The 14,247-nt window shown below is 38.7% G+C and overlaps 1 protein-coding gene across 3 annotated transcripts in view; it reads left to right on the forward strand.

Annotated features, from left to right (window-relative positions):
• Positions 1-14,247, forward strand: part of MAPK14 (mitogen-activated protein kinase 14) — an 86,075-nt gene that overhangs the window by 44,958 nt on the left and 26,870 nt on the right. For all 3 annotated transcript variants that reach the window (XM_010334079.3, XM_010334078.3, XM_074397969.1), the window contains 5 exons: positions 5,318-5,429; positions 6,201-6,230; positions 6,560-6,607; positions 8,030-8,144; positions 8,708-8,779. In XM_010334079.3, coding sequence (XP_010332381.1) covers positions 5,318-5,429; positions 6,201-6,230; positions 6,560-6,607; positions 8,030-8,144; positions 8,708-8,779 — 377 coding nt within the window. The remainder of the gene's footprint in view (positions 1-5,317; positions 5,430-6,200; positions 6,231-6,559; positions 6,608-8,029; positions 8,145-8,707; positions 8,780-14,247) is intronic.

Genomic DNA, 14,247 nt, shown 5'->3' on the forward strand with positions numbered 1-14,247 from the left:
TTACCAGAAAAGTAAAAAACAAGATTTGTATAAGTCCGTGAAATTCTTTTCAAACTTTTAGCCTAATAAAGTCCAGCTGACTTAATTCCTTTGTAAAGATGTGAGAACTAGATAGCTTTCCAACCATTCTCAAGTCTAACCTTCCTTAATTTACTTTAGGTATTACATACATTGACAATATTAGGCATGTCTTTACTAAAACGTAATTGAATATGCTTTCCAGAAACAAATACTGTAGAAACTATGTGATTCTCCATTAATGCCTCTTTTGGAATGTACTTACTTAAAATGTGTTCATCTATATTCCTTGTCCCCCATCCTGTTCATTATTTTTAGAAGTTGGTGCATCTTCCATAAACCATCAGCATTTTTACATGATGCTTGTTTTTGTTCCCTGTTGCAAGACTTATTTTGGAAATCTTTCTATGTGGAAGTTAGAATTTAACAATCGGTCGTCATGGATTGGTCTTTGGGTCTCCCGGAAACAATGTATAGTGATTTAGTTCCTGCAAGATGCTTCTGCCATAAATAATGCCTTTACATTTATTTCATCGTAGCTTAGTAGTAATGCTTGGTAACTATTACTGTATAGACTGATTAATCTTATAAACTTGCATAATGTTTGGCAGTCTCACCCTCACTCTGTACGTTTTAGTGATAAAATGGATATGGTCTCTGAGAGGGGAAGGATTTGAGAGAAATTACATAGTAGTAAAATGTTCTAACTGAAAGCATGCTCTCTCACTTGGTCCATGCAGTCAGTCCTCTGGCTGCATGAGATTTCTTAAGTCACTGGTAACCATTTAAACACAATAGTTGTACTTGAAGTTGCTATGGTTTCATTAGTTATTTTGCCTAACACCTTTGTGAACTAGATCAGGCATATTAGTTAGGACTTTTAGATTTTATTTAAAGATAAGTTAGGTTTGTTTCTTCTCTGTAAAATTATTTAGGAAAGTTGAAAGAATAACCCTGTTATTATGCAATGTCAAAAAATATAATTATGTGCGAAGCAGTCTTTTAAGACTGAAATTGGATTCTTTCTTCCTCAGTTTATGCATCTATTTGGGGTTAAAAAAAATACAGTGATTATGATTAGGGCAGAATATTGCTGTGTTCTTGCCAGCCTTCTTTATTAGTTAAGATTAACTTTGACAGTGAATACAGAATTGAAAATTATTAAGGAAATTACTCAAGATATATTGCTTCACTAGTATTGTGACATTTATACAAATTTTTTTAAAGTTCATTCCCTTGATGTAAATTTTGTATTAGCTGAAAGAATTGTTGGAAGAATATGTGCTGTGATTAAGATCATGGTCTGTGGGGTCAGACAGTTTTAGATTCAACTCCTGAAATTCCTGCTCTTTTTGACCATGAGTAGATGGCTTAGCCTTGTTCTGTCTCTGTTTCCTTGTCAATGAAATGGGAATGGACATTATCTCACAGAGTTACTGGGAAGAGTACATGAGACATGGACATAATAAACTGCTTACTGCAGTGCTGGACACAGAGTAAGTGCTAGTTAGTGCCTTTGGTTATGTTATGTTGAGACTGGAACATCTCTTGAATAAAAACATTTCAGTCTCATTTACTTATTATGTTTAGAGTCTATGCTTTCTTCAAGGCAGTAGGAACATGCAAGTTTTAAAAATATGAAATGCTAAAATCTTCCCTTAAGGTTACCACTAGGTTAAGTCCTGTTGATCTTCATGAAATTGAGAACTGACCATGGCTGCCCTACAGGGAAATTATGACAGAGAAAAAAATTCCATTCCTCTTGGAGGACAGAAAGGAATAAATATAGTGTATTAGTTGTATGTGTAGGTCACACATGTTTATTCTTTTTTTTTTTTAATTGCATTTTAGGTTTTGGGGTACATGTGAAGAACATGCAAGATTGTTGCATAGGTACACACGCGGCAGTGTGATTTGCTCCCTTCCTCTCCCTCACCTATATCTGGCATTTCTCCCCATGCCATCCAACCCCCAGTCCCCACCCCCCGCTGTCCCTCCCCTATTTGCCTCCAACAGACCCCAGTGTGTAGTGCTCCCCTCCCTGTATCCATGTGTTCTCATTGTTCAACACCACCCATGAGTGAAAACATGCGGTGTTTGATTTCTGCTCTTGTGTCAGTTCGCTGAGAATGATGGCTTCCAGGTTCATCCATGTCCCTACAAAGGACACTAACTCGTCATTTTTGATGGCTTCGTAATATACCATGGTGTGTATGTGCCACATTTTCCCTGTCCAGTCTTATCATCGATGGGCATTTGGGTTGGTTCCAGGTCTTTGCTATTGTAAACTGTGCTGCAATGAACATTCGTGTGCACGTGTCCTTATAGTAGAATGATTTATAATCCTTTGGATATATACCGAGTAATGGGATTGCTGGGTCAAATGGAATTTCTATTTCTAGGTCCTTGAGGAATCGCCACACTTGTCTTCCACAATGGTTGAACTAATTGACACTCTCACCAACAGTGTAAAAGTGTTCCTATTTCTCCACATCCTCTCCAGCATCTGTTGTCTCCAGATTTTTTAATGATCGCCATTCTAACTGGTGTGAGATGGTACTCAATGTGGTTTTGATTTGCATTTCTCTGATGACCAGTGATGATGAGCATTGTTTCATATGTTTTTTGGCCTCATGTATGTCTTCTTTTGTAAAGTATCTGTCCATATCCTTTGCCCACTTTTGAATGGGTTTGTTTTTTTCTTGTAAATCTGTTTTAGTTCTTTGTAAATTCTGGATATCTGTCTTTTATCAGATGAGTAAACTGCAAAAATGTTTTCCCATTCTGTTGGTTGCTGATTCACTCTAATGACTGTTTCTTTTGCTGTGCAGAAGCTGTGGAGTTTGATTAGGTCCCATTTGTCTATTTTGGCTTTTGTTGCCCATGCTTTTGGTGTTTTGGTCATGAAGTCCTTGCCTATGCCTATGTCCTGAATGTTTATTCTTATAATACATTAATAATAGATCTAAATTACTGACTTGCTTTCCTCCAAAATTCATGAAAAAAAATAGAAATGAAATGAAATCAGCATTCTTTATAGTTCAGCTGATATATATTATTACCCAACCTCAGGAATAAAAATGATTCTTAGACGGTAAATAAAACTCACCCTGCCGGGCGCGGTGGCTCAAGCCTGTAATCCCAGCACTTTGGGAGGCCAAGGCGGGTGGATCACGAGGTCAAGAGATCAAGACCATCCTGGTCAACATGGTGAAACCCCGTCTCTACTAAAAATACAAAAAATTAGCTGGGCATGGTGGTGCACGCCTGTAATCCCAGCTACTCAGGAGGCTGAGGCAGGAGAATTGCCTGAACCCAGGAGGCGGAGGTTGCGGTGAGCCGAGATCGCGCCATTGCACTCCAGCCTGGGTAACAAGAGCGAAACTCCATCTCAAAAACAAAAAACAAAAAAAACAAAAAACAAAAAACAAAAAAACCTCACCCTTATTTTTAAAAATTCAGCCTCTTAGCCAGGTGCAGCCTGTAATCCCAGAACTTTGGGAGGCCGTAGCGGGAATTTGAGGGAGGCCTGACGTCAGGAGTTCGAGACTAGCCTGGCCACATGGTGAAGCCTGTACTAAAAATACAAACGTTAGTCGGAGCCGGGTGTGGTGGTGTGTACCTGTAATTCTAGCTACTCAGGAGGCTGAGGCACGAGAATTACTTAATCCTGGGTGGCCTAGGTGGCAGTTAGTCAAGATTGCACCACTGCACTCCAGCCTGGGCGACAGAGCAAGACTCTGTCTGCCAAAAAAAGAAACAAGAGAAAAAAAAAAAAAAAAAAAAAAAAATCAGCCTTTTTAGTACCGATCTACTTTTTATCTTTCCATAACTGTGTCATACAGTAATGAGTGGGTTAAGGCATTGTGTCTAGAATATGTGTGGTGAACCTGCTGGACTTGAATGTAATCATTCCCTAATCTTACTACAGAAAGATGGGATTAATAACCAGCACCACACCTGTGAGGAGAAGTTCTGGAATGCCTCATCTTGCCTCCAGATAAAACATGTTCCTCCTTCCTTTATGGTAAATGCAGGAATATTGTTAATGAACAAAATCCTTTTATCAGTCATTCCTGAAAAAGAATTAGAGTTTGAAAATCAAAAAATACTCCTATTTTAGAACCTATAACGTGGAAGGCTTACAATGAGGTAAAAATGTAGTGGTGGATTTAAAACTACAAGATACTTTATTCTAGCTGTGCACTAAGTTATACTGTGTATTTGTCATGCAAGAATAACATTTTTAAGAAAACGGATATTGACACATGTATCTTTCTAATTCCTATCTTTGCTTTTGTTGTTTTCTTTTCTCTTTTATTTTTTGTAGAGGTGGGATTTCCCTGTGTTGCCCAGGCTGATCTCAAACTCCTACTTCCACCTCCCAAAGTGCTAAGATTATAGGTGTGAGCCACAAAGCTCGTCCTGTTTTCTTTTTTCTTGAGATAACCTGGAAAAAGATGTCAAGTAGGAATGAGTATGAAATGTTTAGAATAGATGGCAGATAGTTAAGTTGGAATAGTAATGGTGGGAGGCTGAATTGGGAGGATTGCTTGAGATAAGAGTTAGAGCCCAGCCTGGGCAACATAGTTAGACCCCCATCTCTAAAAAAAATTGTTTTTCAAGTTAGCTGGGTGTAGTGGTGCACACCTTTAGTCCTAGCTACTCAGGAGGCTAAGGTGGGAGGATCGCTTGAGCCCAGGAATTTGAGCTTGCAATGAGACACTATGATTATGCCACTGCATGACAGAGCATGACCCTGCCTCTAAAAAAAAAAAATTGCGATGTTGAAACTGAGGTAATGAGGTGCCCCTCCTCAGCGCCTGCCCCCCTCCCAAAAAAATGAGTGGTTATTAACTTTTAACTGTCATCGTGGTACAGCTACCATTTTAAAGGAAGGGTGGCCTTCCCTTAAAAACTTAAAAAAGTCAGGCCAGGCACAGTGTCGCATGCCTGTAATCCCAGCACTTTGGGAGGCGGAGGCGGGGTGGATCATGAGTTGAAGAGTTCAAGACCAGCCTGGCCAAAATGATGAAACTTTGTCTCTACTAAAAATACAAAAATTAGCTGAGCATGGTGGCACACACCTGTAGTTCCAGCTACTTGGGAGGCTGAGGCAGGAGAATTGCTTGAACACGGGAGATGGAGGTTGCAGTGAGACAAGGTCGCACCACTGCACTCCAGTCTGGTGACAGAGTGAGAGTCCATCTCAACAACAACAAAAATTACAAAAGTCTTGTGAAGATAAGAGCTTTCTTAGGGGTTCTAGATTGTTATGTAACTTTTCACTAATTTCTAGGTATCTGGTGACCCATCTCATGGGGGCAGATCTGAACAACATTGTGAAATGTCAGAAGCTTACGGATGACCACGTTCAGTTCCTTATCTACCAAATTCTCCGAGGTCTAAAGGTACAGATAATATAAATAATAATTTTTAAAAATGAATTCTCCCTTTCTCCCCTCCTTTTAGGGCTTAAACAAATAAACAAGTAAACAACTTTTTTATGGAAAATTCAGACACACAAAATCACAAGTAAAAGTCATAGTACAATAAACTGCCATATTCACTCATTGACAACAGTTATTGACATATGGCCAATTATGTTTCCCAAGCCCTGGATTATTTTAAAGCAAGTCTAGACATTATATAATACCACCCACAGATACTTCAGTATGCATATCTAAAAGATAAGGACTCTTCAGAAAAAGAGAAGAAATAGAAAGAAAACAAAACAAAACAAAACAAAAAAAAAGGACTCTTCATTCTTACATCTAAACAGTAATTTATTGATGTAATCTAATATCTGGTCAGTGTAATGTTGAGATTTTTAAAAAATCCTCAAGGAAGACTATTTATTTATTGGAGGGGCAGATAAACAGTATTTTAAAATTAAGCCATCTTTGATATTTAGCTGCTTTGAGTCCTGTTGAGCTTTAGCTGCTTTGAGTCCTGTTGAGCTCCAGAGTACCAACCAGAAAATAGATTAAAAGCTCAACTGAGTAGAGTCAGTAGCTGTGGAAATTATAGTTATGGTAAATGTACTCAATACTGATAGTTACTTATGCTAATTTCTAATCTTACTGTTAACACTAGTAGTACTTACTGATTCATGAAAATATGCAGCAAATATATAACATGACAATAGAAGGTTGGAATAACTGAGTTTTTCTCTTTTGCAGTATATACATTCAGCTGACATAATTCACAGGGTATGTATTGTGTCTTTTATTACATTATTTTGGGGAAGTGGGGTGAGGGTGGAAGAATGGCATTTAGCCAAGATCCTAATCTAAACTTACTTTAACCACTGAAATGTTGATTGATTGCAACTTTTCTCTAGGTTTAGACTGATTAAAGAAAGATGTATAGGTTTTTTTCTATGTAAGGCTAACGTGGACTAGATTTTGACTGTAGGATGGTGATTGTCTTTTGATAGCTGGATGAAGTCTTTTAGTCTAGTTTCTCATTATTTCCTGTAGGAAGAGAATTGATCATGCATTATAAAGTTGATTCTGTCTTCTCTGTACTTGTTTCCTAGGACCTAAAACCTAGTAATCTAGCTGTGAATGAAGACTGTGAGCTGAAGGTAAAATGAAGAGACAGTAGTCATTGTTTGCTTTACTTTGAGATTATATGTTTGACTAAGCAGGCAAACTTTCATAGGGAGTAGATTTATGAGCCATGACTATCTGAAATTCATATTGCTTTTATTATCAGAGTTTGAAATTTAAAACATTTCTCAGTAAGCTAAGTGACATTAGAAGTAGCATCACTTGTTTTTATTTTAACATAAAGTTAAATTAGAAATTTAATATATGAATCATAATAAAGGAAGATAATAGTCAAATACCAAGTAAGCAATGCTGAAGAGGTGATAACTAGATTAAATAGATTTCTAAGAGGAAAAATGGCAGAAACCTATCCACTCAAAATAATTCAAATAAAAGATAAGTGAATTGTTTCTAAAGAGCAAGTAGCTCTAGAACTTGCTTTGTTCCATTTCATTTTTAACTTTAAAAAATTTCCATTAAAATGCAATGTTTTGTGTACAGTTTGGCAAAATTATATATCCACTTAACTGTCACGTTTATGATAAATAACTTTTTTTTTTCTTTTGCGATGGAGTCTTGCTCTGTTCCCCAGTCTGGAGTGCAGTGGTTTGATCTCAGCTCATGGCCAGCTCCACCTCCCGGGTTCAAGTGATTCTCCTGCCTCAGCTTCCCGAGTAGCTGGGACTACCGGGGCATGCCACCATGCCCAGCTAATTTTGTATTTTTAGTAGAGATGGGGGTTCACCATGTTGGCCAGGATGGTCTCCATCTCTTGACCTTGTGATCTGCTCTCCTTGGCCTCCCAAAGTGCTGGGATTACAGGCATGAGCCACCACTCCTGGCCAAGAACATTTCTGTTACTTAAAAAAGTCTGTTGTGCTCCTTCCTAGTCAGTCCCCACCCCTCCACCCCTAATTCTGGCTGAAGGCAACTATGGATCTGCTTCTAACACTATGATTAGGTTTATCTTTTCTGGAGTTTGATGTACATGGAATCATATAGTGTGTATTGTGTGTCTAGCCTTTGCTTAGTGTAATGATTCTTTATTCTTGTGTGTATCAATGTTGTTTTTCTTTTTATTGCTAATAGTATTTTGTTTTATGAACATATCAGAATTTTTGAATCTATCCACCTGCTGATGGACATTTGCTTTAGTTTGAGTTTGAGACTATGTAAAGCAACCGTGAATATTCAGGTGCAAACCTTTATGTGGACATAAGTTCTCATTGCGCTTGATTAAATACCAAGGAGTGACATTTTTGTTCTGCTTTTTGCAATTTCAGTTTTTTGAGTTCTCACTGTATGTTTACCATGCACTCTAAGCATGGACCAGGAAATCTCTTTATAAAAGTGCTATCTTGTTTTCCTTTTTTAAAAGGCAACAGAGTTGTTGTTGTTGTTTTCGCCTGCCTGTTTATAAGTCTTAGCAGTTTGACTGTTCCTCTTCTGCCCTTTAGATCCTGGATTTTGGACTGGCTCGGCACACAGATGACGAAATGACAGGCTACGTGGCCACTAGGTGGTATAGGGCTCCTGAGATCATGCTGAACTGGATGCATTACAACCAGACAGGTATTACCTGCTCTGGTTATTTAGGGCCTTATTTAATTCTATGTTGGATGCATTTGGGATTCTCAGAAGTAGAGATTATGGGAGGGGAAAGGAATATCTTTTCTTCCCTCAGTGATCCTTTTAAAGCCTACAAGTGAAAATATTTCACTTGCTAAGATGGGGAAGTGGGGTTTTATATACAGCTTTTAAACCTCGTGATTTAGCAATTGGGTTTCTATTTATTTAGATTTTGAATTTATTCTCTGAGTACTTATATCTGAAGACAGTGAGTCCATAATTTTAACCCCTCAATATTACTTGGAAGAATCTACCATTCTTTTGCCCCTTTTTCAACAGCTTAGTTCTCTTAAGTATGTTTTGACTTACCCCACCTTTGAACAGCCCTTTAGTGGGGTAAAGATCTTAATAAGCTCATTTATTTCTGTAAAAATGAGTATGATTGTTGAGGCTCAGAGGTTTTAAATAGTAATTTGAATATTTCACTCCTCGTAATGGTTTTATTTGTTGCCAAGTATACTAACAGTGACATTGCATGTACTTTTATTTCTCTTTAATATTGCCAGTTGATATTTGGTCAGTGGGATGCATAATGGCCGAGCTGTTGACTGGAAGAACATTGTTTCCTGGCACAGACCGTATCCTTTAAAAAGTTTTGGATTCTTGTTTCTTATTTGTATTCCGGTGTCCATGGATGTATACTCCTTTTACTTATCTCTAGGGAAGGCTCTCAGTTTTTTGCTTTCATAGTCCAGATAATATGTTATGAGGTCTTCCTTCTTACTGAGTAGCTTGCCTTGCCAAGAAAGAGGCTTCAGTTTACTTTCATGAGTTGGAAAAAATTCCTCATAAGCTGAAAAACCCTTCAAATCTGTCATCTTTTTGCAACAAACCCTTATTAATCATCCCACAGTGGTTCTGAGACCTGAGCATACTCATGAAAAGCTCTGGATCCCAATGACAGGTTTAGTTTACTTGTATAAACACTTAATGAGTACAAGATACCCGTTTATAATTGAAGGGCGTCTTGCTATTATGTTTGTTTTATGTATTTAAAAGGCTATGTTTGGTACCTGCAATGATATACAATTTATTTGTTATGTTTGTTGTTTGACAACAAATAGTAAAAGCAAGAAGTGACAAGGTTACCCTGTCATGTGCTTTTTTTTTTTTCCCCAGCACAACTTTATCTCAGATTGCAGCCAAACCAATTAATTTACTCCCAGACTTACTATCTAGTTTATGGTTTATCATAGCCCCTTTATTTTAGCTCCTTTTCTATCTGCAGTATGCTTGTTTCATGGTTTAGTAATAATGTCATGAAAATGTGATTTATTGGAACTCTCATCAGTTCTACTTATGGTAGATGTTTAGGTAAGAAAGATTGTTAAAACTTATGTCTAGAATTAATTTTGGAGATTTTTTTTTTTAAATATAATTGAGTTAACTAGCCTTCAAGTGGTTTCGGTTGGGCTATTAGACATGCCACAATTACCTCCGATCTATTATGCCTAGAGATCTAAAAGCCATTTTAGTCCCTTACCGAAATAAATTCATTGAGTTTATAAACCAGAATGTCAGTTCACTTGCTTACAGTTTGGGATATACTTCTATAATGACTGTGATGTCCGTAATACCTACCCCTGTGTTCTATCTTCTGTCACAGAGAATGTACTTTCATTATGAACTGAAAAAGCCTCTATTTCTCAGCTAAAGCTGTTTCTTTCTCTCTGAATGTTACTGGATTGATACAGGCTCCCTGTACTTCAGGCTCCCTGTACTTAGCTTACCTTATTACTCCCTACCTCTGGATTTTAAGTTAGTTTAATACCTAGTATTTCTCCTTTGTCCTTTGCTTCATTCACCTTATATCTGTTTCTCAAATTTGGTGTGTATGTGTATGTGTGTGTGTATATATATGTGTGTATATGTATATATACGTGTGTATATATACACACACACACATATATTACAGTCCAAGGTAAGAGAATTAGGGAAAATTTATACTTCCCCCTTTCCTCAGGTACTTATCTCAGAGTCCCATCCTTGGTTTGTCCTCTGGAATAGCTGCTATCCTGATGCTATTCTCTGTTCCCTCCTCCCTTTCCTCTTTTTGTGTTTGTATCTCCAGCTATCCATTCAGTCAGTCACAGACCTCCATGCCTGTGTAGACACACAAGGTGGCAAAGGGAGAAAGACAGTATAGCATACAGGTTAAGCACATGCTCTGGAGCCAGACGTCCTGGGTTTAGATCTTAGCTCTTTTATTTCCAGCTACGTAACTTTGAGCAAGTTTTCTAACCTGTGCGCCTCTCAGTTTCCTTAACCATAAAATGATAATAATCATACGTACTCACAAGGTTGTTGTAAGAATTCAGCCAGATAATAACTGGAAAGCAAGCATGCCAGTAAATGTTAGCCATCATCTTCAGTAATGGCCTTTGCAAAGCATTACCCCTTCACCCCCCACTGTATTGTCTACCTATGAATCATTAATGGTTTTTTGTTTGTTTGTTTTGACAGGTAGGAAAGGATGGGTCCCTTGGCAGACTAGTGTTAAAAGTTTTCAAAGCAATGTTGGTCTTATGCCCTTATGATTCTGTCTCATAGACAGCTAACTGTCTATTCCCTGATGGCATGACCTTTTTAAACGCTAACTTTCTGCCTGTAGGAAGTCTTTCCTTTGTGCCTATGTCTTTTTCTTCTGTGAGCTAGTGTTTAAACTAGGTAGTGTTTAAATTTTTTTTTTTTTTTTTTTTTTTTTTTTTTTTTTTTGAGACAGAGTTTCTCTCTTGTTACCCAGGCTGGAGTGCAATGGCACGATCTCGGCTCACCGCAACCTCCGCCTCCTGGGTTCAGGCAATTCTCCTGCCTCAGCCTCCTGAGTAGCTGGGATTACAGGCACACACCACCATGCCCAGCTAATTTTTTGTATTTTTAGTAGAGACGGGGTTTCACCATGTTGACCAGGATGGTCTTGATCTCTCAACCTCGTGATCCACCCGCCTCAGCCTCCCAAAGTGCTGGGATTACAGGCTTGAGCCACCGCGCCCGGCCGGTGTTTAAATTTTTTAATAGGGGATTCTTTTTTTTTTTTTTTTTTTTTTGATACAGAATGTCACTCTGTTGCCAGACTGGAGTGCAGTGGTGCGATCTCGGCTCACTGCAACCTCCGCCTCTCACGTTCAAGCAATTCTCCTGCCTCAGCTTCCCAGGTAGCTGGGACTACAGGCGCATGCCACCACACCCAGCTAATTTTTGTATTTTTAGTAGAGACGGGGTTTCACCATGTTGGCCAGGGTGATCTCAATCTCTTGACCTCGTGATCTGCTGGCCTCACCCTCCCAAAGTGCTGGGATTACAGGCGTGAGCCACCGTGCCCGGGAGTTCGTTTTTTAGTACATGAGAATTCATTTCAAAATTTTGGTTTTAGTAATCTGTTTGTATTCTACTTGGTTCTTTTTCAGACAGATGTTCTCTCCTGAATTGTAAAAGTCGAATTCAAAGGATTTGTATTTGTAATATACTTAACCTTCCCTTGTAAGTTGCCATCTGTGTAAAGACAGCTTTAGTTGCCTGACAAGAAGAAAAGAGGAAAATGTTTCCCATTATCTCTTCCTGCCTGAACTATACAGTCACTTGTGTTCCGGCATAGTGGTTCTTAACCCTCACAGTTATTCTAGCAGCATAAAGAGACTATTACTTCCCCCGTCAAATCAACATGGTACCCTAGGATTTCTCCTAGTTTTTTGTTTCATTCACCTTTTACTTGTTTCTTAGAAATTTGATATATATAATTAGCAATACATGTGTGGGTTTAATTCTGGACTCTCAATTCTGTTCTATTGGTTTATATATCTATCCTTATAGCAGTACCACACTGTTTTGATCACTGTAGCTGTATAGTAAGCTTTGAAATCAGGAAGCGTGAGTCCTCCAGCTTTGTTCTTCTTTTTCAAGATGGCTTTGACTATTCTGGGTCCTTTGTAATTCCATATGAATTTGACAATTGGCATTTTTATTTCTGTAAAAAAAAAAAAAAAAAAAAAAAGCTTTAGAATTTTGATAGGGATTGTGTCATATTTTTACATCATTTTAAGTAATAATGACATCTTAACACTATTATGTCATCCTGTTCATGAACACAGGCTTTCTTTTTTTTTTTTTTTTTTTTTTTGAGATGGAGTTTCACTCTTGTTACCCAGGCTGGAGTGCAATGGTGCAATCTCGGCTCACCGCAACCTCCGCCTCCTGGGTTCAGGCAATTCTCCTGCCTCAGCCTCCCGAGTGGCTGGGATTACAGGCATGCGCCACCATGCCCAGCTAATTTTTTGTATTTTTAGTAGAGACGGGGTTTCACCATGTTGACCAGGATGGTCTCGATCTCTTGACCTCGTGATCCACCCGCCTTGGCCTCCCAAAGTGCTGGGTTTACAGGCTTGAGCCACCCTACCCGGCCGAACACAGGCTTTCTTTCCATTTAAGTCTTCAATTTTTTCCAGCAGTGTTTTGTAGTTTTCAGTTGTAAAGTCTTTCACCTTGGTTAAATTTTTTCCTAGGAGTTTTATTATTTTAGCTGCGATTATAAATGGAGTTTCTTTGGTGTGTTCATTGTTGGTATATAGAAACAAAACTAATTCTTGATTGTTGATCTTATACCCTGCGAATTTGCTCAAGTCATTTATTAGCTCTAGCAGTTTTCGTCTAGATTCTTTGGGATTTTCCGTATTTATATATAGGGTCATGTTGTCTGCAAATAGAGAAAGTTTTGTTTCTTCCTTTCCAATTTAGATGCTCTTAATTCTTTCCCTTGTCTAATGGCTCTGTCTAGAACTCCACTACAATGCTGAATAGCAGCAGTGAAAGTAGGCATCCTTGTCATGTTCCTGTCTTAGGGGGAAAGCTTTCAGTCTCTTCCCATTGAGTATGATGTTAGCTTTTGGGTTTTTATAAATGCCCTTTATCATGTTGGGGAAGTTTTCTTCTGTATTAGTCCATTTCGCATTTCTATAGAGGAATACCCGAGACTAGGTAATTTATCAAGAAAAGAGGTTTATTTGGCTCACAGTTACACAGCTGTAAAAGAAACATGGTGCCAGCATCTACTTCTGGTCAGGACCTCAGGAAGCTTTCCCTTACGGCAATAGGGGGAACAGGCATGTCACATGGCAAGGGAGGGAGCAGAAGAGATGCCAGACTTTTGTAAACAACCAGCTTTTGCATGAACTACTAGAGCAAGAACTCACTCATTAACATGGGGAGGACACCGAGCCATTCTTGAGGGTTCCAAGACCCTAACACCTTCAGTCAGGCCCCACCTACAACATTGGGGATCACATTTCAACATATTTGGAGGGGACAAAACATCCAAACCATATCCCCTTCTATTCAAAGTTTTCTGTGTATTTTAATCTGAATTTTAAATATCATTAAAATTTTATTTAGATTACATTTAAACTTAATTACACATGGCTAGTGGTATTGGTTTATGCATTTTTAGATCTCTTCAAGTTGTCTTCCTGTTTTACTTTTTCTTGGGTTTTGTAATTAGTCTCCTTCTTGAAATATTATTTTGGTACTTGATTGTTAGCAATTCTTGGATTTCCTTTAAAGACATAAGAAATACCAGGGAGGGGACAAGATGGCCGACTAAAAATAACTGCGGTCAGAGGCTACCACCGAGAAGAATGAAAACAGGGAAGGAATCCTGTACTGGCAGCTCAGGTATTCAGGTTCTCTCAATGGGACTGACTAGGCAGTTGGTGTGACCTATGGAAAGTGAGGAAAAGCAGGGTGGAGTGACAGCCCACCTGGGAGCTGCACAGGGCAAGGAGAGCTCTCACCCCCAGCCAAGGGAGGCAGTGAGTAATTGTGCTACCCTGTTTGGAAAATCACTCTTTTTCCAAGGATCTGTGCAACCTGTGAATCAGGAGATCACCCTCATGAGCACATGCCACCAGGGTCTTGGGTCCGAACCACAGAGATATGCAGATTCTCGGGGGCCTCTTAACTCGAGACTACCTAAGACTACTGAGTTCCTTGGGGGAGTGTTGGCTGTCATTGTTGAAGCTCCATTCTCCATTCACAGTGCAAACCCTAGAGCAGT

The sequence above is a fragment of the Saimiri boliviensis genome, chromosome 4, assembly GCF_048565385.1.
Source record: "Saimiri boliviensis isolate mSaiBol1 chromosome 4, mSaiBol1.pri, whole genome shotgun sequence".
NCBI lineage: Eukaryota > Metazoa > Chordata > Mammalia > Primates > Cebidae > Saimiri > Saimiri boliviensis.